Genomic DNA, 21946 nt, shown 5'->3' on the forward strand with positions numbered 1-21946 from the left:
AGCATAAGCCACTACTGTCCTGAGTTGAGACTCCTGTTTGTTACTGAATTAAAATTATGGGAATTATGTTGATCATTTGGAAAGAAATTAGAAAGTAAATTAGAAGTAACTATATTGGCAGGGGAGAGATAGATAAAATATGAGGAAAAATATGTTTCTAATAAGGCCATTAATTATTTGGTCTGACACTGCAGGTACTTTCTCTGTATAGATGGTTTAAATACATCACTGCTCTGTGATAGGATTTTTTTGTTATTGATAAAAGTTGATTTTTTTCACTCCCTAAAATACTATGATAATCTGTATCCTGAAGCCACCGATCCACCAAAAGAAGACAAACATAGGTTGCATGCTTCTTGTAGTTGAGGCAGTTTGTGTGTCTGGGAGTTTGCATACACCGAGGTTCAGCTGGTGGAGTGGGCAAGCATGGCTGTTCTAGACCTGTCCATGTTGGCAGGAGCAGCCCTGTGCTAGCAGTGCTTCTGGAAAAATGTTGGCTTTAGTGACTTTCCCCTGATGCTCTGAGTTATAGTGGTACTTGTCTTGGTCCCTGTTTGGTGGAGGAGAAAAACAGGTGGAAGGGAGATCCCTTGGCACTGTAAGAAAATTTTTAAAGCATAACATTTAATATTTAGGTAAAACTTTCAGGCTTCTCCACATATTTCCCATCAAAGTTGTTACTGACTCTGTATTTGGTGACTGAAGGGTAAGCAATATGACAGCATTCTCTGTGCAAGCAGTTCTTTTGTGGCTGGAGATCTTGTTCTTGAACTGCTTCTGGGTCACCAGGGAAGCAGTAATAAATAAACAAAAGCCCATCGTCACCCTTGGGTGATGACTAGAGGGGCATAGAATTCTGTCCTGACTCTGGATCCCCCAGAACACTTTAATTCAGTTTATTTCTGTCCCCTTGAAGCAGAAAAGTGCAGTCACTGGAGCTTGGCCTGTAGCAATTAGTAAACTGGAACAAATGAAAAAGAAAAATAAACCTTTTTAAAAATGAAGTATCTCAGTGAATAGCTGACTTAACTACTTCCTATCTTGGACTTTCAGGGATAGAGGAAGTTAGAATTTTTTCCAGTTGCTAGGAGGAATTTTTCTGTGTCATGCTGAACAGGCTTGCTGAAAAGTCTTGCTCATTACTTGTGATGAGTTCAAACACAGAATGTTGCAAAAGCAGAGCATGTGTAGCATTACAATGACTTTTTTGTACTGAGGGTCCAAAGTGAGTGTTGTGGGGCCTGTGGTGCACAGAGTAAGTGCTTTTCTGCTGTCTGGCTGACTTGCACGTAACACCAGTGCTGTTCCTTTATTGCAGATTTAAGTGCAGACAGCAGTGTTTATTACTCTGCTAGCAGTGTTTAGGGAGAACCATGTAGATGAGCCTCCTCAGTTAAGGCTCAGTATCAAATGTCATGTCAGGAGAAGTCCTGCCAGCAGCTTGATTGATTGCTGCTTAGGCTAAAGTTCAGATGCAGATAACTCCAGGTGGGTGTTGAAAGCAGCTCTGATGGCTGTGTACATCTGTAGCTGTTTCCAGAGATGTTAATTAGCCCAGATTATCTCTGCAAACTGTGGGTAGTAGTTAGTAGGAACCTAAACTTGTTGGTGAAGGCTGAAATTTGTTTGAGTTATTGTGCTCCTCTGCATTATTAGCAGAGCAATGGCACATGTCTGGACTGGAAGCTTCTCAAGGGTTTGCTGACCCAAATTTTTAATTGACCAAAAAGGAAAAAAAAAAAAAATGGATCTAGGCCTGGTCTAAGTGAAGTTTTCCAATGGGTTTCTTGGGTGGTTGATGTTCTTCATGTGACCTTGAAAACTAGATGCTGTTATCATTTCTGTGTTGGTGTACAGCTACATTTTTTAGTGGTTAGGTGGTGGGAATGTTCCTGGTGGGAGCTTGGAATCTTGGGAGAGTATGTTGGTGACCAGAGATAGAGAAATGTGTGGCTGGTCTTCGTGTGTGTGGTCAAGTTGGTTGACACTTTTTTGTCTTTTGTTTGTTTTGTTTTTAATATGGGAACCAATTTGTCCGTTCTGCTTGGGAAAAGATTTAGAAATTGGTGTGGTTTCTGTTGCAGTAAATATGAGAAGGAATTAGCTGAAAGGTTTTTTTTATTTTTTTTTTTTTTAAGAGAGTTTATGGGCAGGAGACCATTAAGTTTGTTTTGGGTTGCAAGTTAAGCTAAGAGAGGAAGAAAATGAATCTGGGGAAATCCTTCTTTGCGGTAACAGCTTTGGACCATATTTTGTTGTGGCCTCTGATCCAGTTCCACTGAAGGCAGTGGAGTGAATGTTGTTGATCATGTAGATATTAAAGCTTTTGGTCATTAATTCATTCTTAGAGAGGTGACAGTTATCTTGATATTCACAGCATATCATAGCAAATGTGAGCTAGAGACAGAAATAATAACTGTAGCTTCAAGCATTGTTCAGTTTTTGTTTAATGGACTTGAGATGCTGACCAGTTGGATAAAACTGTACAGTGAACAACTCCTGCAAGGATCCAGATGTGTTTTTCCAGAGGTTTTCCTAGGAAAGGAAATCATATGCATGATTTAAAAAAAAAAAAGGCTTTCTCAGTCATGTCAGTAAAACTGAAATCCAGGAAAGTGACACTTTCTGCACTTAACAGTGCCTTTTGCCATAGATGGCAAGAGTTACTGTTAGTAAGGGATTAGATGCCCCAGGCTGTCTGAACTGGCACAAAACAGATCTTCTTGTGGCCAGTCTCTGAGTCTGTGTGTAAACATTTGTAAAGACTTGATGCAGATTAGAGTACTAATTAACAAAACTTTTCTGAGCAACTTTTCTGTGGGCCAAAACCAAAAGATGAGTAGGTCTCCTTTTTGCCAAGTGTCTCTCTTGAAATTTCCCTCAGGCTTCAGCACGAATCAGCTGGGACCTGTGAGGATTTAGCTGATATATACAGTACTGGGGGCCTGTTTCTGTGAGTGGGACAACAGAAGTGTGACTTTGTCCCAGCAAGAATTAATGAAATCATCATAGAGCAATATTTTCATTTGCTCTGGATATGACATTGGTGGGGGAATGAGCTGTGAAAAACATAATCTCTCCCTTAATCCAGATTTGCAGACTTTATTTGACTGCAGTGCCCAGTCCAGAACTATTTCAGTGCTGTCCTCATGGCTGTGCCCTGTGTGGGACAGGGAATGCACTCAGAGGGGCTGCCCTCCTCTCTGTGCCATAACCAACTGTTTGCTCAGAGAACTGCAAAAGTATTTGAGGTTTGGGATTTTTCCCTAGAGCAGCGTGTTCTGAAGCAGTGAAGTAAAAACAAGTGCTTGTTTGGATGATTTTAATCATGTCTCTGTCTGTAAAGGTGAAAACTCTGTATGGGTCTCTCACCAGAGAAAGAGAAACACCATCTGTTTTGGGCAATTGTACATGTGAAGGTGCAGAACAAAGATTTCAGATTACTGTGCCTAAAAGTAGATCTCAGCATTTCTATATAGGCATTTGTTAGAGCTGTTATTATTTTGGAACTAAACAGCATTTAAAGATGGTTAATCAGGACTGCTCAAAAATTACTGCAGGAAAGGAAAAGACAATTTGAGTTTTTGATGCTTATAGGAGAGGGAGTTGTAAGAACCCTAAAATATTGCCAGGTGCTCTATGAACCTGATTTTTCCTCTAGGTCACCTTGTTATCACAGGTCCTTCTGACTGTGTCCTGACATACACTAGTGCTGTGACACAGCAACTGGTCAGTGACACCTCTTTGCAAAAATTCAGAACCGTGCATCTGATGGGAATGTGTGTATTGGAAAAGATGAGCCTAAAGAGGCCTTGGAGTGAACTACAACTAATAAAAGAACTCCTGATCTGCATATTCCAGATATGCTGAAATAACTTGCATTGAGGAAACTTCAGCTCCTTCCAAGCATCTGCCATCACCCACCCTGGCAGCTCACAGGTGCCACAGTCTGACAGGTGGTGGAGGGTGGCAAATGTTAGTGGAAAGAGAAATTCAGGATGCATGCTGTCTCTGCTCCTCCTGGTCCTCAGCCATGCCTGAAGTCAGAGCTCTGCTGGGCCAAAGCAGGACCAGACCCTTGGCACAGTGTTTGCCATGTCTCACAGGGCTCTGCCTTTGCTGACCTGGGTGATCTTTGCTGATCTGGGTGATCTTTGCTGATCTGGGTGCTGCTGCCCAGCCAGGATGCTCCCCCTTCCCTGTGTGCAGGACCTTGGGGGGTTGTGAGGGCCTGCCAGAATTTGAGAAGTGTTTTCCTCAGAGATATTACAAGTTCTTGCAATGTGAACCTCTAATGTTTTCAAAGACTCAGGCAGAAAGGACTTCCTAAACAAACTGTACCTGTCATCTCCCAGTTCATTGATTGCTTGGACCAAAGGTGGTGCTAAATCTGATATTTGTCTGTAATATTTATATTTTGTTTGACTTTTTTTTTTTTTTTAGTGTTTGATAAAACAGATGCAGTGTCCTTCTTACATGAGAAGTTTAGTCCCAGCTTGGGACATGGCAAAACTCCCTGGACTTCAGGGCCCAGGCTTCTTGCCAGTTGCCATTTGAGCAGGCTTGCAGTGTTTGGGGGGAGGTGGGAAAAGGGTACTCTATCTTCAAATGCTTGCAGACTGTAAGAATTGACTTGTGATTTGTTTGTTTGTTTGTTGGTATTTTGTTTACAATGCCTCTTATGCCCTAAGGAAAAATAAATTTTTGACCTTTTTAATTGTGATCCAGTTGGTTCGTTTTGTTGGGGTTTTTCTTCTAATTTTTTCAGTACTGTTTTGATTCCACTTGAATTCCACTGAATTTATCTTTCCCAGAATAACTTGTAATTTGTGCATTCATGCAATTGCAAATTTCATCTTGGGCTAAATGAATACAGAACCTTGTCTTGTTCCCTGGCCAAAGTTGTAACTATATGCTGTATATTTTATATTTTTTCCTGTTCCACAAAGTTTATGGATAAGTCACCTCTCTCCTCAAACATGAAGAACTTCTGTCTGTGTTGAGCGATTTCTTAAGGTTTACAGTACTCAAGGAAGGATTTTTTTGGAGAAGGATAGGTTCAAAATAAGAAAAAAATCATACTTTTATAAAAATGGTCCTTTGGTTCTGTGATTAGAGTTGCTCTGCAAGGTGTGATGAGCCCTGTGTGCAGTCTGCAGAGCAGGTGGTGCTTGAGCATGAGATACTAAGGTCTGATCCTGCAAGGTTTCTGGGCACTGCTGACTTGTCTTACCTGCCTTTGAAGGTTGGAGGCCCAAATAACTCAACAAGTGGAAGGTCACTGCTGTGCAAAGCAGCAGATGGGTAAAACTGGTAATGTATCCCCTCTCCTTATGCAGGGGCATCTCTTGGGGATGCCAAAGGCAGTGGATTAGGGGATATATGGGGGGAGGAGGTTATAACAAGGGATGTAATAGTAGAGGGGTAACAAGGTTGTTTTTTAGCTCTTCAGTTCTTAGCCTGACCATAGATGTTCCTCTGTGCTGGGATATGCAGGTGGATGGTGCACAAGGAGCCCTGTTGAGACACCCCAGCTCTCTGAAGGATGCCAGGAACTGAATCTGATGCAGCACACAATCCTGGGCACAAACATAGTGGCAAGTGTGACTGGAAACTGTGCCCCCTCTTCCCTTTTGTGCTGAGTGAGCCAACCAACTTAAAAGGGTTTTTAGGGGGGCTGATGCAATCACTGCTTACTAATGTATCCCCTTGTACACCGCAACTCACTGTGAATTGCTCCTCTCTTGCCCATTTTTCACGGAGAACCACTAACAGAATTGTGCTGCACTCAAGACTGAATTTTTCTGGTCCTACTTAAGTGTATTTGCAGTGTTTTTTAAAATCGGGAGGAGCGGGGGCTGAGTTCCCGGCCGGGCACTGAGCACCAGGTGGCGATGCGGAACCAGCGCTGCAGCTCCTGGACCACTTTCCGAGCATCCTCCCTCTCATCTTCCTCCGCCTCCTCCTCGCCCGCCGCGGGCTGTGCCGCAGCCGGGACGCCCCGGGAACAGCCCGGACACCCCGGGAACAGCCCGGACACCCGGGAATAGCCCTGCATGAAGCAGCGGGAGGGCCGCGCTGCTGGGATATCCTCGCTGGGGAAGGTCATTTCTGCACCACAGTTGGGCTTGGTGGAGAGTAGTTGGGAAACAATGGCGAAATTGGAGCTCTGTTTTGGGTGTGGTGAGGTGGTGGTGATGGGCTGGGGAGGGAGGGAGGGCAGGGCTGGGTGACTCCAGCGGTGCTCAGCAGATGAGGATGCAAAGCTCCCTGGGGCTGTTGCACGTGGCAGCTGCAAGAGGGGATGCACAGGCTGGGAAATCTGGCAGATGTGCCACGATGCCTCTTGCTGATGCCAAGGAAGGAAGGGTAAGATCTGAGCCCAGAGTGTTAGCACTTCACTCATCTTAATCTGTGGTGGTGCTTCGGCTCAGCACGTCCAGCAAGTCAGTGCCGCCCGTTTCTAGGGCGTTCTGTGTTGTGCAACCGTGTCCCTTACTCCTGAGGGAATGAGGATTCTTTCCAGACCCACTAGAGGTCCTCCTGTCCCAGGGAAAGCAGGAGCTGGAACAGCTCTTCGAGGGCAGCACACAGCTGTGCAGACTTGCCTTGTCCCAACAGCTGGGATGTCCTCAGGCTGGTGTTGGAGAAGTAATTTCACTTTACCCAGTCTGGAATGTTTTAGGCTACTGAGGAACTGTTAGAGTGGCTTCAGCTGGAGAGGCTGAGGACACCACTCCTGGGATGACACCACTCCTGGAATGTCCCTGGCCCTTGGCAGGTGGAGCACTCACACTGAGGGAGAAGATGCCACTTCAAATATGTCCCGTGACAAGAACGTGATCCAGATAGTCTCTCATCTACTGAATAGTTAAACAAAAAATGAGAAGAAAGTCTCACATTTCTTGTATTGTAGGTGTGCTCCTGAGCAGATACCTGCAGCAGGACTGGATTTTGAGGGAACTGGCATGACCTCTGGAGAATCCAAATTCCCTTTGGGTCCTTGTGTCCCTTGCACACTCAGGAAGCATCTGCACCTTACCTCAGCCTCTCACTTGGCCAGAGCACAGATTGTCAGTGAGCCCTTTCAACATGTTGCTCAGTTCAGGGCTGGGATGGAACTGCTCTGCCCCATCTTCAGCCACCCTACCTGCCCCTTCCTAGGCTGAGCAGCGTGTCCTGGGTTTCCTCACAGCACATGTTCTCTTTCTTCTGCTGGTGGAGGGCACTTTTTGTGGTTACAGAAGAGACTGTAAACAAGGCAGTGAGAGTAAAGAAGCTGTGACTTCTCTCTGGGGAGGGCATGAAGAAGCTCAGGAGTGTGGGCCTAAGCTTTCAGGAATGCTGTTAGCCCTTGCTTTTAATTCTGTGCCTTCCTTTTTTCCATACATGTGTGTGGTGTACACCGAGGGGATACCTCCCAATGCCCTCCCACCTTCAAGCACTAAAGGAAAGCCTGAGATCCCTCCACCCATTTCCCCCTAAACAAGAGGCTCTCATGCCACCCTTGTTTTTACCCCAGCCTCTCACTGTGCTGCCCATCATATTTTGCTGCTCTTATGAAGTGGTAAATACTCATCACCCATGCTGCTGCAGGATATCTAAATCAACTTTATTCACAATCACAGTTATCCAATTTTTCACAATGAGTTATTTTTGTCTTTAAACAGAACACAAAACATCTTAAAGTAAAGCAATGAAATGCAGATGACACAACACAGAGGTACATGGGAACCTACACCAGTCAAACAAAACAAAATATTAGGATTTTTGTTATTTTTGTTGGTTTTGCTGGTTTGTTTTCTTTTTTCCTCCCTGGAGAGAGCCTTTTTCTCCTCCCTACTTACAGATGGAGGCCAGCCTATGCAGGGGTAGGACTGAACCCCAATTTTTGAACTCAGATGCTGGGGGAGCTTTCAGCTTCTGCTAACTCCTAGAGTTTGGTCCACAGTAAAACAAACACAGTTAATATATTAAAACACTCTCAATTCAAAAGGTGAAAAGGGAATTTACACCACTGCACTGGTACCCATGGGTGGAACTTCTTAAAAAATAAAATTTACCCCTTGGCTTTCCCTGCAGGGAGGGGGACTGGTTCCACTGCTGTGGTGAAGGCTCGGGAGGCTGCTTATTGCACGTTTCCCCACATCCACTATTTCATCAACATATTCTTCCCCTTTGCGTTCCTCCTTTTTGAAATCTTCACACTGGAGTTTGTATAACTACTGAAAAAAGCTCCCTGTGTGTGCTGGTCACAGTTGGAGCTGGCTGTGTGCCTGAGGACCAGCTGTGCTCTGCTCCTTGCACAGGGCTGCTCTGATTTCCCCCAGGTTGTGCCAACCAGCCTCCTCCTGCCCCTCAGTGAGGACACCTGGGAATGGGAGCCACAAGCTCTGGAGCTTTTGACAGCTGGCCAGGGGGGCAGGGCTGGGTTTGGGCTGTACATCAGAGGTATGCCAGGAAATAACATAAATCCCTGTCACCAAGAGTATCAGTGCTCAAGTTAGTGCTGCCTGCAGGGAAGGGGCAGGCTGGGGGGAGCTGCAGACCCCTGGGTAGGCTGCAGTGATGGTGACACCTTCAGAGAAAGGCTCTACAATGCGCTCCCCAGTGAGTAGTCTCTTTTTGCATCTCCTTGAGAGACAGAGCGAGGATGTGTTTTCCAGGTGTTTTTAGGAGCTGTCTTCACCAGTGTGGGTGGCAAAAACCCACGTGGTGCTGGAGGGAGGGGTGGCCCATGATGTCCCCTGTAGTAAGTGCATTTGTGCATTAAACACTGCTATCCCTACACCGCACTGTTCCCCCCTATCCCATCAATGGCCAAATGCTCGGGTGCAAGAAAAAGCTTAGCAGGAAGGGTGTGGCTCTATGGCCTTTCCTGGTCTGGCCAGATGCATGATGTGGTGGGAGCAAACTCCACTGCTGTGGTACCCTAGCCCTGCCCCCCACCCCCCTCCCCAAACACAGTCCCTCCATCCCCTGCAGCCCAGGAAGGCAGCAAGATGGGTTGGGAAGGGAGGCAGACAGCTCCTGCTGTTGCCAAGCCACCCAGGCCAGGCCCAAGGGCCAGCAGCCCTGGGTCACACCTATTCCATGGCTGAGCAGCAGTTGTTTGCATGGGAGCCATGGGAGCCATCTTTGTCCCTGCTGGGCACAGCTGGGTTCCTGGCTCAGGCAGGAGAGAAGGAGATTTGTTTAAATAAACCAAAGCAAACCAAATCCATCAAGTCATTTTTTTCTCATTCCTCACTTCCTAAAACATAAGGACAGCTGTGTCTGCCAGTGTGGCTGTGAAGAACTAAGTACCACCTGGCTGGTTTTGTCTTAAAGCACAGTGATAAAAGTTACCCTTTAAAGTAAAGGTATCCCACAGATGTGTGGGTTTATACATTCTTCCCCGGTGAGGCTGGGGTTTTTCCTCACAAGTGCTGTCTGGATGGTAGGGGGAGAAAGGTGAGGGAGTTATGTCTTCCTCTCCCACAGGCCTGTGGGAGGAGAGACGCTGCTGAATCCCTTGTGCTGCGTGCAGACCACGCAGGTTGGTGGTGGTGGGGTTCAGGAGCTGCTCGTCATGCAACGGGGTGGTGACAGGAGGTGGCTGACACTGCTGGGAGGGAGCAGAGCTGTTGCCAGTGTTCACTGCCAAAACCACCATGAAAGCCTCTGTCAGAGAATGGCAATGGTGTAGTTGGGGACAGCCCTCAAGAGGCTGCTATGGGTCTGCTCTTCTGTCTGCAGACATGAGGTGGGTTTTGCTTCACAAATCTTGGGTTCTTTTCTGCACTGGCCCAAGCCTCTTTGCTACGAGTGTGCTCACTGCACCTCCCTTGCTGGGTCATTTCTTTCCTTGCTTCATCCTTTCCAAGGAGCCTCCTCTGGTCAGGTTGGTTGTACACAGAAACACATTCATTTCTTCTCTTCTGCTAAGCTGTCTCTGCATGTGGGGTGCCTCTGGAAGGAGATGTGTAGCACTGAACCTTTTACCACTTGCTGTCTATGCTAAAGAGTGGAGACTCCCCTCTGCTGTGCATGGTGTAGAAAGGGATGATTGCACCAGCTGGCATTTTTTGAGATCAAGTTCAAGATCCACAAGGGAGAGTAGTCCATTGCAACTTCCCTGACACTGGATTTCAGCCCCAGGGTGTGCTTGGGGGGTAGAAGAGCAGCATCTAAGCTTGTCTCGTCTGCTGTTGATGGAAGAGGAGGTCAGGGTGGTGGTGGGTGATGGGTTTTGAATCTCCTGGGTGATGAATAAAGGCCAAAGCCTGTGTTGTTTCACAGCCTCCTCCCCACGTACCAGTCCCCACCACAGCATCTGCTGCTGCTCTAAGTGCTGCGGTATGTTTTGATGATATCTTTGATGGCCCGTCTGCAAATGGGGCAGCAGGCATTGGCCATCTTCTTGAGCTTCAGCCCACATGAATAGCAGAGACACATGTGTCCACAGGAGTAAATGACTGTGTCTACCATGTTCTCATAGCAGATGGTGCATTCATCTACCCAGGGCCCTGAGACAGACGGGGAGATGGGTGACTCAGGCAAGCTGCTTGGAGAGTTGGGAGCTGTGCCTGCAACACAAAAAAAAAATATGGTCACTCCTCTTGCTTCCTGATATCCCAAGGTAATTACTGCCCTGCAGCCAAAGAGGGAGGAACCCTGCCCTAGCAGAAATGCATGCTCCAGGACCAGGGTTCTTTCCTGTGACCTGCTGTCATAGTCACAGAGTCCTGGTTCACATGCCAAGGCTCAAGGCAGCAGAAAGACATCATCTACTGGGGTCTGCTGCCCACGAAGACCAAGCCAAGAGACAGCTGCTCCCATGCAACAAGGATTTGGTAAGTTACATATCCCACCATCAATGCCTTGGGATCATGCAAGTGTCTGGAGTTTTAAAAGTGCTGCAGAACAGCCTACACTGTTTTACTGCATGTGCATTCATCTAAATATCACTGTACTTCATTGGCACATTTAGAAATAGCAACACTGTGTTTTACTGAAGGTGTGTGGAGGGAGAATGGAGAGGTGTAGGCAGACCTTCAGCTCCAGTCCAAGCTAGCATGAGATGTGTCAGTGCCACACAGTCTCCAGAAGAACTCTGCCTCACAGGGCCATGCATGCAGTAGAAAATCCGCTGCTTCCCTGGGGAGCTTTCATGACGAAAAGGGTTAGAGAAATATTGCTGTCTAGGCATCCAAGTGGCTTCCACATAAAACAGACTGAAAATAGCCCTTGCAGAGGCTCTCCCTTCCTCCCCAGGGGAGCTGATGGGATAATAATAATCTGTTGATTATTGTGGTTTTAGAGCCCTTCTGGGAGACAAGTGTGAGACTGTGAAGGGAGGCAAAGGAAAGGCAGCAGAGGATCCCACCACTCATACCACTGATAGAGCTGAAGAGGGGGCCAGAGCCACAGGTAGACAGTAAGGGCCCAGAAACACCAGTGCAGAGGACAGTGGGGGAATTGGGTGTTGATGTGGGCGAGCTCGGTGTCGACAATCCCAGCCGCTCAGCTAATATGGTGGAACCTGCACCGTGAGAGAAGAATTCCATGGTTACTTTTAAAAATCTGACTGACTTGAGGCTGACAAGGCACTGGGGATATGTGGAAGGGGTTTCAGCTCTCAGTGCTTGTCAGGATTGGTCTCAGCAGCATGAAATCTAGGGAGGATATAAAAGAATCCTCATATGCCTTTGTTTAATGCTAGCAGCTGGTCCTGAAGAGACATCAAACTCCCACAAACCCTGAAATTTGCTGGATCTCCCGCAGCTACTATAACCCTTTGTTTCTGCCCTTAAATGTGTCTCAAATCATTTAGTGCAATTACTTCCCATGTGGTTTCATGCTTGTATGTGCCCCCAGTACTAGAGCCAGCCATAGGCTTGTAGCAGTAGAGGACACAGCCTGCAGAAGGGTGGGCTGGACTCCAGCACAAGAAGACATCACTTTGTCAAAGCACACTTTGCTAACCTAGTGCAAAACTGCACCATTCTAGGCTTCAATAAATTCATTCAAAGTCACTTAAGGACTTTCCAGAAACAAACATGAGGGTCTGGCAATCAGGAAAACTTCAGCTATGCTCACTGCTCTGCCTCTTTCTTGAGGCTTCTGTCAGAGGTAGGGATAAGTCGCCAAAATGCTTTTGGATCTAAGATGAACAAGGACACCTTTCCCTCATTCAGGAATGTTTTCTCCACTTGCATGTCTGGATGTGATGGCTCAGGAGAGCAAAGCTTCTTCAAGTCTCTTCTAGATGTCCCCAGCTCCATCACTTCCTGCTCTCACTACCCACCATCAACTCCATATTAGTGTGCCCTCTGCCAGAGAAGCCACCTCTGTCCCACAGCCTGTCTGCCATCCTCCTTCCATCTCAACCTCTTTCTTCTGCTGTTATAACAACACATATCTTAAAGCCCCTTCCAGAAGGAAAAAAAAAAAATTGGAATGCTTAAAACTCTACCTTCTGCAAAGGTTTTGTAGGGGACTTTCATGGCAGCCTGGTCTTCACTAAGCCAGTGGTGAGACAGCAGCACACACATGCTTGAACTAAGGGGATGGTTTCCTGTAAGAACCAGCTTGCCTAAGGTTTTAAAGTTGCCCAGCTGAGAAGACAACCAGGGTGACTCCAAATCAGAGCTAAAATGCTCAGACTTCTTCATGTTACCATATAAGGAGCCAGAGACACGGAGAGTTTGGATCCACAGTGTCCTCAATGAGTTGGAGACTATTCTCCAGAGGGAAAAAAAACCAGCAATGGGAGGTCAGGGAAACCCCATGTGCCAGAAAGTTCCTATCTGTAGGGAGGCTACTGCCCAAACCTGGGAGACAGGGACTGCAAGTGCCAGGTGTGGATTGTGCAAAATAGGAAATGCATGGGTTCTCCTGCTCTTTTTAGCAGAACAAGACTGAGCAGTGAAAGGAACTGGGAAGGGGTCATGTTTGAGTCAAAATCTGTTTTGAGGACTGGGTATGAGAAAATAAGCAATTAGCCTTAGCCTTCAGTCCCTCAGTTTCACTCCTACCCAAAAAAAGGAACACTTTGCTTCCAGGCACAAGCTGAAGTTAAATTAGACTCTATAAAGGGCTTTGGAGCTCTTCTACTTGCAATACTGTAGAAAGGTACTTCCTTTATCACACAGTTGGGGCAGCTCAGTAAATAAACAAAGAGAATGATGCAGCCTCTAATGATAGCTGCTAGCAAGAGCCCTTCCCTTCCAGTCTGACAGATGACCGAAGCAGAAAACTTGCCCTGTGGCAACACACTCTGAACACAGGCCCAGCAGGGGCACGGGGTTCAGCTCATTCACTGCACACACAGATATGAACACCAAGCAGCTGAACAAGTTTTTCAAGCCTTTCCACTCCTCCCTACAGCCTGGAGACATTTCTTCCACTCGGCTGACAGCACATTGCATTTCTAACACCAACCTGGTCATTTCATTAAAGGCAAAATAAAGGCTGTTAGGAGCATTTCTCTTCTTGGACTAATAGAATTTGGAGGTGCCCCAAGTATCACAGCGTATGAGCTGATGAAGCATGTTGGCAGCAGGGCAAATGGCCTTTCCACAGTGCAGTGAAAGCTCAGCAGTGTAGGAACCATGGTTTTCTCTGGTTGTAGCTGGTCTGAGTCCCAGAATGGCCTTACCCAAGGGCCAGCAGACACTTTGCCAATTCTTCCTCCTAATACAAGGCACAGCTCTTGACTTTCCTCCAGTGTCAGTATAGAGCTTTGTTTAAAACAATCTGAGTTCCCTACCACACCAGACACATTTCTCCCTTGGTGACAGAATAATCAACATAAGACACGTTACTCATGCTTTAATATATTGCTGGATGGTGTGCAGATACCATGACAAGGAGCATGGAATGAGATCATGAGCAGAGTGGAATGAGTGTGGCCAGCCTGGCTTAACTAAAACCAGACACATGTGCTCAAGGCCAAACATGCTCATTGTGTGCACGGAGTTCCCATCAAGAGCCAGCTTTCAAACCATGACTTAAAAAACTAATAATTCTAACTAAGTCAACTTAAACATTCTTTCTCTCTCTAAATCCTCCAGATCAATTGTTTTTGCTGCTGACTTGTCTCATGCTTGATCTCAAACATGCTGAACACACTGGAATCACCCTTAAATAGATTTGGAATCAATTCTATTTGTTGTTTTATCTTTACAAAGTCCAATTATTAGCAAAGACCAATGCAGATTGATGCTTTCTCTAGTTCATCATGATGCTTTCTGCTCTTTTACTGTTATTGCTCCGGGAGAGAGGTGCAAACAAATTGAACCTCTATGTCCACCCACCAAAGTGGGTGTTATGTTTCCAGAAATGTTTTCAGAAGAGAGCTTTACCATGAAATGTACAGACAACATCATGCCAGGAAAGGCTGCTAGAATGCTAAAAGTTTGTAATTCAAAATGGTCTGCCAAACTGGAAATAGGATCAGAAATAAATGGTATGGTATTCAATCTGATTGTCAAATGCAAAAATTCAGCACTAAAGCAGAGATAAGCAGCTACATAAACACATGACAATGAAATAGTCCATTTAATTTGAAATACAGACATCCTACAGAAAAAGGCCTAGAAATTGCTGGATGTTACCAAGACCATAAACCAACAATACCATCCTGCTACAAAAATGTTGAGCCAATCCAGGGTCATGTGAGGCTGATTAAGGAAGCTGGAGACACTGTGGTATTTTTGTCCCCAGAAGTACTCTAAACTCAACTGGACAAAGCCTTGTGCTACTTTGGAAGTTAGCTCTGCTTTGAGCAGGAGGTTGGATTAGGCAATTCCATGGGGTCCCTTCTGACCTAAAATATTGTATGATTCTATGATTTTTATATGGCAACATTTTTTCACAGTCTGATGAATGAAGTAAAGAAACAATCTGTTCTTCATGAATACTCTGGATAAGACAAGAAATCATGGGTTCAGGCTCCTAAGGTGCTAAGGTTGGACATTATGCAGATAGTGAAGCACTGTAAAGCAATGAGACTTCCCAGAGATACATGGCATCTCTATCAGTAGAGCTCTTTCAGGACAGGAAAGTGAAGTAAGTAGTCTCTTGGGATCCCATACAGCATTTACAATTTAATGAGACTAGCTATCTCAATCCATAATTACTCTTTGTGTGACCAAAATACAGCAGTTGTGGCTGTCAGAGATGTTTTTGATTCTCTGTATCTATTGTGGTGAACAGGGTGATTTCCCAGAACACTGCAATCCACTCTCCAGGGTATCTCCTGAGGCTGTCTCAACTTCTAAGCATCTTTCCTAATGGCATCTCTCCTGTCTGGGGAGAGCTGTACTGCTGGAGGACTTACAATGGTAAGAAGACCATATACAGTCAATGCTCCCTAAAACCACAGTTTTCAATTAACTCTCCCTCTCAATTGTTTTATAAAAATATTATTTCTACATACATTTCTATAACAATAATGCAGAACCAGTTGTCTGCACTCCAGAATGATCCTTTCCCCCCCCTTTGAATCCACCTCACTTAAACTTTGTTTTTCCTGGCTTACAGGATGCAGTCAGTGAATGTCCACTGCTATCCAACTCACAGTTCACATAGTTTGATGATCTTCAACATTGTTATGGGCTTTCTTTACCCATAATCATCATGACAGCTATTCCAGAATTTTCACTAAACATTGTTCCTAAAAGACAAAGTACAGGAGTCTCCTTCCATAGGTTCTAAGGAAGATAGAGTCTTATGCAACATAGTAACTCGATCATATGCTGAGTTTCATGGGGAGCATATTGACAGCCCCTTCCCTTTTATAACACATTTGCTGCATGAATAGGACAGATAATAAAAATCGGGTAATTATCAATACCAATCACAGATTTTCAATATTGAAAATATGCACAGGCCCCAGAGCTTCCAGCACACAAGGAGCAGGTTAGTACAGCTGCTCAGGTCTGGCTGCAGACCAGAAGGGAGCTCAAGAGATCTCTACACTTCTCATACATTTCAGTCTAGTGAGCACTGGGTACCTGACAGTCACAGTCACTTAGATGCCTGTTAAAACTCTCAATGTGATTTCCTTTTGTTAGGAGACAGATTGTTTAAGCATGTCAGCTGAAATTCTTACCCCTGTCTCAAAAACTGTTCAATACTCTTTCTTGTATTTAATACTCGGCGTAACAGGGCCATTTATTTTGTTATCTAAACAGGATCCAGGTTCTTTCAAAAATCTGGCACAAATGTGGGTTATGAGCTCATGTGAAGATCTCTCTTAGAAGGTCTGTCCTGTAATACATGGGCTATTTGAGAGTGAGTGGGCTGTGACATTACTGAGACTGGATATTGGATCCAGAGCATCCATATTCTCTTCAGATTTTCTTGCTTCCAGCCAAGGCTGCAGGAAAGCTATTCTGTCCCCCAGGGCCACTCAGGTCTTGCCCAACAGGGACTTCTGAATCCATCGTGCTAAAACAAAAGAACAAAGCACCTGCTGCTGCCTGGTTATGTGGTAGTTAAAGATCAACGATAATGTTAGGGAAGGATGTGAGCATATCCATCATTTCTGAATGCTGTAAAATACATGTATTTACAGATCCATTTGTTGTGTTCCCACGGTGATGGGAACAATACTGCCCTGGCCAGAAACCAGAGCTTCCTTCCCCTTGGACTCAATGGTTTTTGGCCAACCATGCTCTCAGAGCCCAGCCTCTGTGCTGCTCTGCCTCTCAGGTACATCAGTACCTGGTGACCCACATCAACTGATGATCCACAGGCTTTTTTGCATTCAAGTATTTCCTAAAGGATTAAAAAAACCTGTTCTGGATAGAATAATAACGCATTTTGTCCTTCACAGGCCCATGAAAACATAAGGGATTTTTCATTATGCTAAAGAAATGTCCAGAAACAGGTCAAAAAGCAGCCTGGCAGATTTTACATGCAAAACCATAAGGTCTGTGTTTGCAGATGGGCGTCAGACAAGCACTGTTTGAGGAAGTAAAAGTTAGATCCAAACCACATGGAGAACAACAGTTCAGACTATCATGAGGAACAGAAAAGGAGTGTGCTTTATGGCTTTAGTGGAGCCTTGCTGTCTGCAGGGTCCAGAAGGGCAGCAGGGCACCAGCACAGCTATTACCCTCCTGCAGCCACAGGCACACTCCAGCTAAGCAGGGGAAACATGAAAGCTCCAAACAACATGGACCTTTTGGAATCAGCAGCTCTCACAGCCCAAACCCTGTGTGCTCCCTGGAAGCAAAGAGCACACGGCAAACTTACAGGGCACCTTTCTTGACCTGACAGGTGAAGTTCAGTTCAGTTCACTCAGCACTTACATCCTACAAAATCCTGAGGGAACGGACACCATGCAATGAATGTCTGGCTGAACTGAAGTGAGAGTCACAGAGTTGGAGGTCTACCTCTCAACCTGAGAAACACTAAAGCAACAAAGCACCCAGATACATGCTTACACTCAAGAAGAGATTAAAGAAAGAAGAAGCCTGGATTAAATAGCTGAAACCACAAAAAAATGGGAGTTGGTGCTTCTATCTTGTTTAAGAAAACCAAATCAAGGGTATTTGGGAGACCACAGCAAAGGTAGTTCTGTGAGCAAAAGGAAAATTGCTGCCTAACCCAGCACTTCTAAGCCCTGTGCTCTTCCAGGATGGACAGGTATAAATAGGGTGGTAGATGCATACAGGAAATAAATACTTTCACTTTTCTTGGCCAGCACTCTGGATTTCCATGGGCACTGCTGGATGCAAAGGGATCTGACAAAGAATCAAAGAGTTTAGTCTGCTATGTGATTCTCACAGTAGCCAGAATAACTAACTCACACTAGTGTTAGATCAAAGAATAGGAAGATTTTATTTGTCCTGACAGACAAGTTACAAGTCAAAGAGGCTGGTATGGAATCCCTTATCCTGTATATTTACTGTAGGAAGGCAAAGGTGTAATGAGATGAGGGAAATCTATACCTTAAGTACTATGAAAATCTCACTGCAGCCAGTAATTGTTTCTTATACTAATGATGATAATAGTTCCTGCTCTTGTCAAGGAGAATGTGCAGAGGACAAGATATTTGGGAGCCCTGTGGCTGTTGCTGGAGGAGGTGTGTTTGCTTCACCCAGCCTTTATCCAGATACCAGCTCATACCTCAGAACACAAGCTGATGTCACTGTCCACCAGTGGCAACTGCGGGTTAATTCTGTGTCATGTGTGATGAGATCTTCAGTGTATGGTACAAGGTGCCAGGAGCAGGCATTAACACTGACATTGCTGGCACTGACGACAGGGAAGTCAAGCATTTGACTGTATCCACCTCTCCAGTTTTCCAAGTTATAATTTGTTGTCTTAGGTTGCAATAAAGGATGTGACCAAAAGTATGTATTCTATCACCATCTGTTGAAACCAAGTGGGGCAGTGATCCTTATCTCTGTGGGAGATATCCTCTGCTAATGGGCCATCTGTTAAAACCAGGCGGGTCAGTCATCTTTATCTTTTCCACAACCCATCCTTCCTCCAGGAAGATATAATCTGTTAATGGGCCATTGAGTCCCACTGTACGACTGATAAAATTACATCATCCCACTGGGAGATACTCCATAGGGGGAGGAGCCAAGCCTTCCCTACCTAGATAAAATCTGAGATTTGGAACATCAGAGCAGCCTTTTTCCACTGGATTCCAGAGAAAAAACAGACCTTTCCACATCATCACTGAAACTTCAGAGGAAAACTGCACTTTCTACAGGAGCACTGCTTCAACTGAACCACATCTGTTACTGCAGGAGGACTGCAGCCACCAAAAACGGGACTGCTACCAACACCCTGACTGACGGGGTGTCAGGTTGTATTCTGACTCTGTCAGTGTTTTGGGTTTCCTCTTTGTATTACTGTATTTTTATTTTAATTTTTCCTAGTAAAGGACTATTATTCCTATTCCCATATCTTTGCCTGAGAACCCCTTAATTTCAAAATTATAATAATTTGGAAGGAGGGGGTTTACATTCTCTATTTCAAAGAGAGGCTCCTGCCTTTCCTTGTGGACACCTGTCTTTCAAACCAGGACACTTGTCCTCTCTCACACAGCAGCTTCTCTTTGTGCTAACTCTCCTTTGAAACAATGAATATAAAACAAGAGGGGAATGGAGAGCTCTGTGCAGTGCTAGAATCAAGCCGAGCATAAGGCTTGATTAAAGATGTTAAGGATGCTGTATTCTCTTTGCAGCTATTTCAACTTATTATCAGTAATGTGTACTTCACTCAGAATGAAAGTCAACCATACATGGTAGGAGTATTTATGATGAGGCATTAATTAATACAAGTGGATGGCCTTCCAGGAGGCAGAGAATATTAACTCTCCTCCTTCCCCCTTTATGGTCTCTAACTCCATAAGATACCCTGTACCCTGAAGTGCATAGCAATTCCAGGCTGTTAAATGACACACAACATGGGACTGTTAGATCCCAATCAGCTTAAATTAGGCCATTTTCCATACAAATATAAACATGGAAGATAGAACTCCGGGGCATATCTAATTGAAAGACTGTTAAAGGAAGATATTCATTATGTGCATTTCTGTGCAACAGTGTCTAGGCATTTATCAGAATTCTCTTATGCTGTGTTTAACTCAACAATTTCCATGTCACTGGAACAAACCAAGCTGGAGAAGGATCAAAATTCCAAATGGGTAATGTAATTGCCACCTTAGAGATCAGAGATGAGGGACTGTGATTTGCTACTGCCAAGAATTATCTTCCCTCAGACAGGAGAGGCTTCTGAACTCAGAGCTGGAGAACCAAGATCCTGGATGCTCCTCACCTGTGCGAGATACTTTTCTACAAACTTACATACAGTCTGTGCTATGGGCAGTGTGTAAAACAAGTACACATACCAAATATCATTTAAATAATTTGTGTGCTCACTGCAGTAATTGCACATGCAAAGTAAGTATCTAAGTGCACCCAGAGAGGAGAAGGTTTTTGGAAGGGACAGACTCTGCCATGGGATGCTGGAGCCCTGTGACAGTCGAGGATCAACCACAGGATAAAAATCTTCTTTACACAGGCATGGACAAAAGCCTGGAACTACAAGGTAAGATGGGATCATCTCCCAAGAAGTCCTACAGATTTTTAGGAGGATCAGGCCAGACAAGTGCCACAGCAGAGACAAGAGAAAAAAGGAGAAAGTCTCCCTTGGGGATACATTGGAGGCAGTAGTTGCCGGAACAGTATCAGCAACATTAAGTGAGGGATTCTGGGACACAGAGAAAAAATATTGTTTAGAAAGGAGAGGGCAGTCTCCAATGGTCTGTGACTCATAAGTGGTCTGTGGTGAGTCGGTCACTCACCTTGGATAGAGCAAAAGTCAAGGAAAACCAGACAGGGCAGTGTGATGAACATCACAGGAGAGACAAAGTAATTCCTCCTGGTAAATGATTGCTTCTCTGACACCTGAGCAAGACACTACTCTGTTCATCCATGAAGTTTCAAAACTTTCCAGTCAGCTCCAGGAAAAAGGCTATTTCAACACAGGCAGCACTACCAGGGCTGGTAAGTTTGGCCACCAATAAGAGCCATAATGGGCAGAGCTCTGAGTAAAGCCTGCCTGTAACTGGGACTGAGTGCAGCTGGCATTCCTTCAGACTGGCACCAAGGGCACTTCAGATCAAATTTCACTGCTGATTCAAAGAGCACTTTGCCAGCAAAATGTGTCCCATGGTATTTCCAATTTGGTCCATTGCCCACCACTGCTGTTGTCAAAAATGCCAAGGAACCAAGGACACAGAGCTGCTTTTTCTGCAAGTCCCACATCAGATCTTTCTTCCTCACCCCCTCAGTTTTGAGCATATTGTCCAATTTCAAGAAAGTCTGAAAGAAGGATACAAACCTCAGCAACAATTGATATCTAAATATTTTTCAACGAGCAGCTAAGCAGGAGCTCCTGCTCGTGTCCATAGTAAAGGAGGTGGGAAGGTATCCCACACACTGCATTTATCCAGCATGGATGTGAATTCAGACTCACCACCCCAAATGCTGCCTCTTGGGCTGTTTTTTTTTCGAGCCTAGGGCTGGCTCTTGGCCAACATTAGGAGACTTCCAGAAAGCTGCTATATTTTGCAGCTGTTCTGGTGGGGCTGGATTTATTGAAGTGCATGGAAAGAAAGGACACAGATAAGTTGGCAAGTTGGCTTCATTACAGTGACTGTTGATGGAACATGTTATTTCACTGCTCAAAAGAAAGCTTCGGTATTATTGGAAAGGCTGAAATTCACAAGGGAAACCAAAACCACAGGAAAAAAAAAGGAAGTTGTTTTACTTGCTAGCAATTCAACTCTGAGACAAAAGAAAATGAAAGAATATCCCCAACCATTTGGATGCTCAAACATTAAATATATAAACTTATTGCTGTGATAGCTTCTCCAGACATGAGTCACACAGTTTGAAACCTTATGGGGTCAATCAATTTAACTTCATAAATGAATTACACCACCAAAACCTGACCAAAACTGGACCATTGTATCCAGACTGGCTCATTTCAACCTTCCAGAGCTGTCAATACAACTGTGTGTGAGCTGAAATGCTTACCAGCAAAAGCTGAGAGCAGTAAATCAAATTTAATAGGCTGGTTTTGTTGACTGTACAGGAATGATTCCTGAGAAAAAAACAACCCAAGCCTCAACTAATGAAATTCCTAAAGGATACACAAAGACTGTTTCATTTCTACATGTCTAATGATCTGGGTTTCTATTTGGTTGTTTTTATGTGCATAATCCCCAGAATTACTAAACTAAGACCAGCACTTAACATATAAAATATTTAGAAGGGCTTCCCTGACAAAAAAGATCTATTGCCTTCCTCAATAGCTGGTTCCCATAGTTAATTACCCTCATTTATGTTTAATTTAAATTTGTGTCCCTTCATTTCCCAGCAGCTTGATATTTTTTATGCTATTATCTGCTACATTAAAGTGCCCTGCT

General features: G+C 44.9%; 1 protein-coding gene across 1 annotated transcript in view; it reads right to left on the minus strand.

Annotated features, from left to right (window-relative positions):
• Nucleotides 1–10326: 10326 nt before the first annotated feature.
• Nucleotides 10327–21946, minus strand: part of NEURL1 (neuralized E3 ubiquitin protein ligase 1) — a 143397-nt gene continuing 131777 nt past the window's right edge. Inside the window, exons 5-6 of the mRNA XM_062496461.1 lie at nucleotides 11378–11524; nucleotides 10327–10568 (exon numbers count right to left, since the gene is read on the minus strand). Coding sequence (XP_062352445.1) covers nucleotides 10327–10568; nucleotides 11378–11524 — 389 coding nt within the window. The remainder of the gene's footprint in view (nucleotides 10569–11377; nucleotides 11525–21946) is intronic.

The sequence above is a fragment of the Cinclus cinclus genome, chromosome 7 (assembly GCF_963662255.1).
Source record: "Cinclus cinclus chromosome 7, bCinCin1.1, whole genome shotgun sequence".
Taxonomy (NCBI): Eukaryota; Metazoa; Chordata; class Aves; order Passeriformes; family Cinclidae; genus Cinclus; species Cinclus cinclus.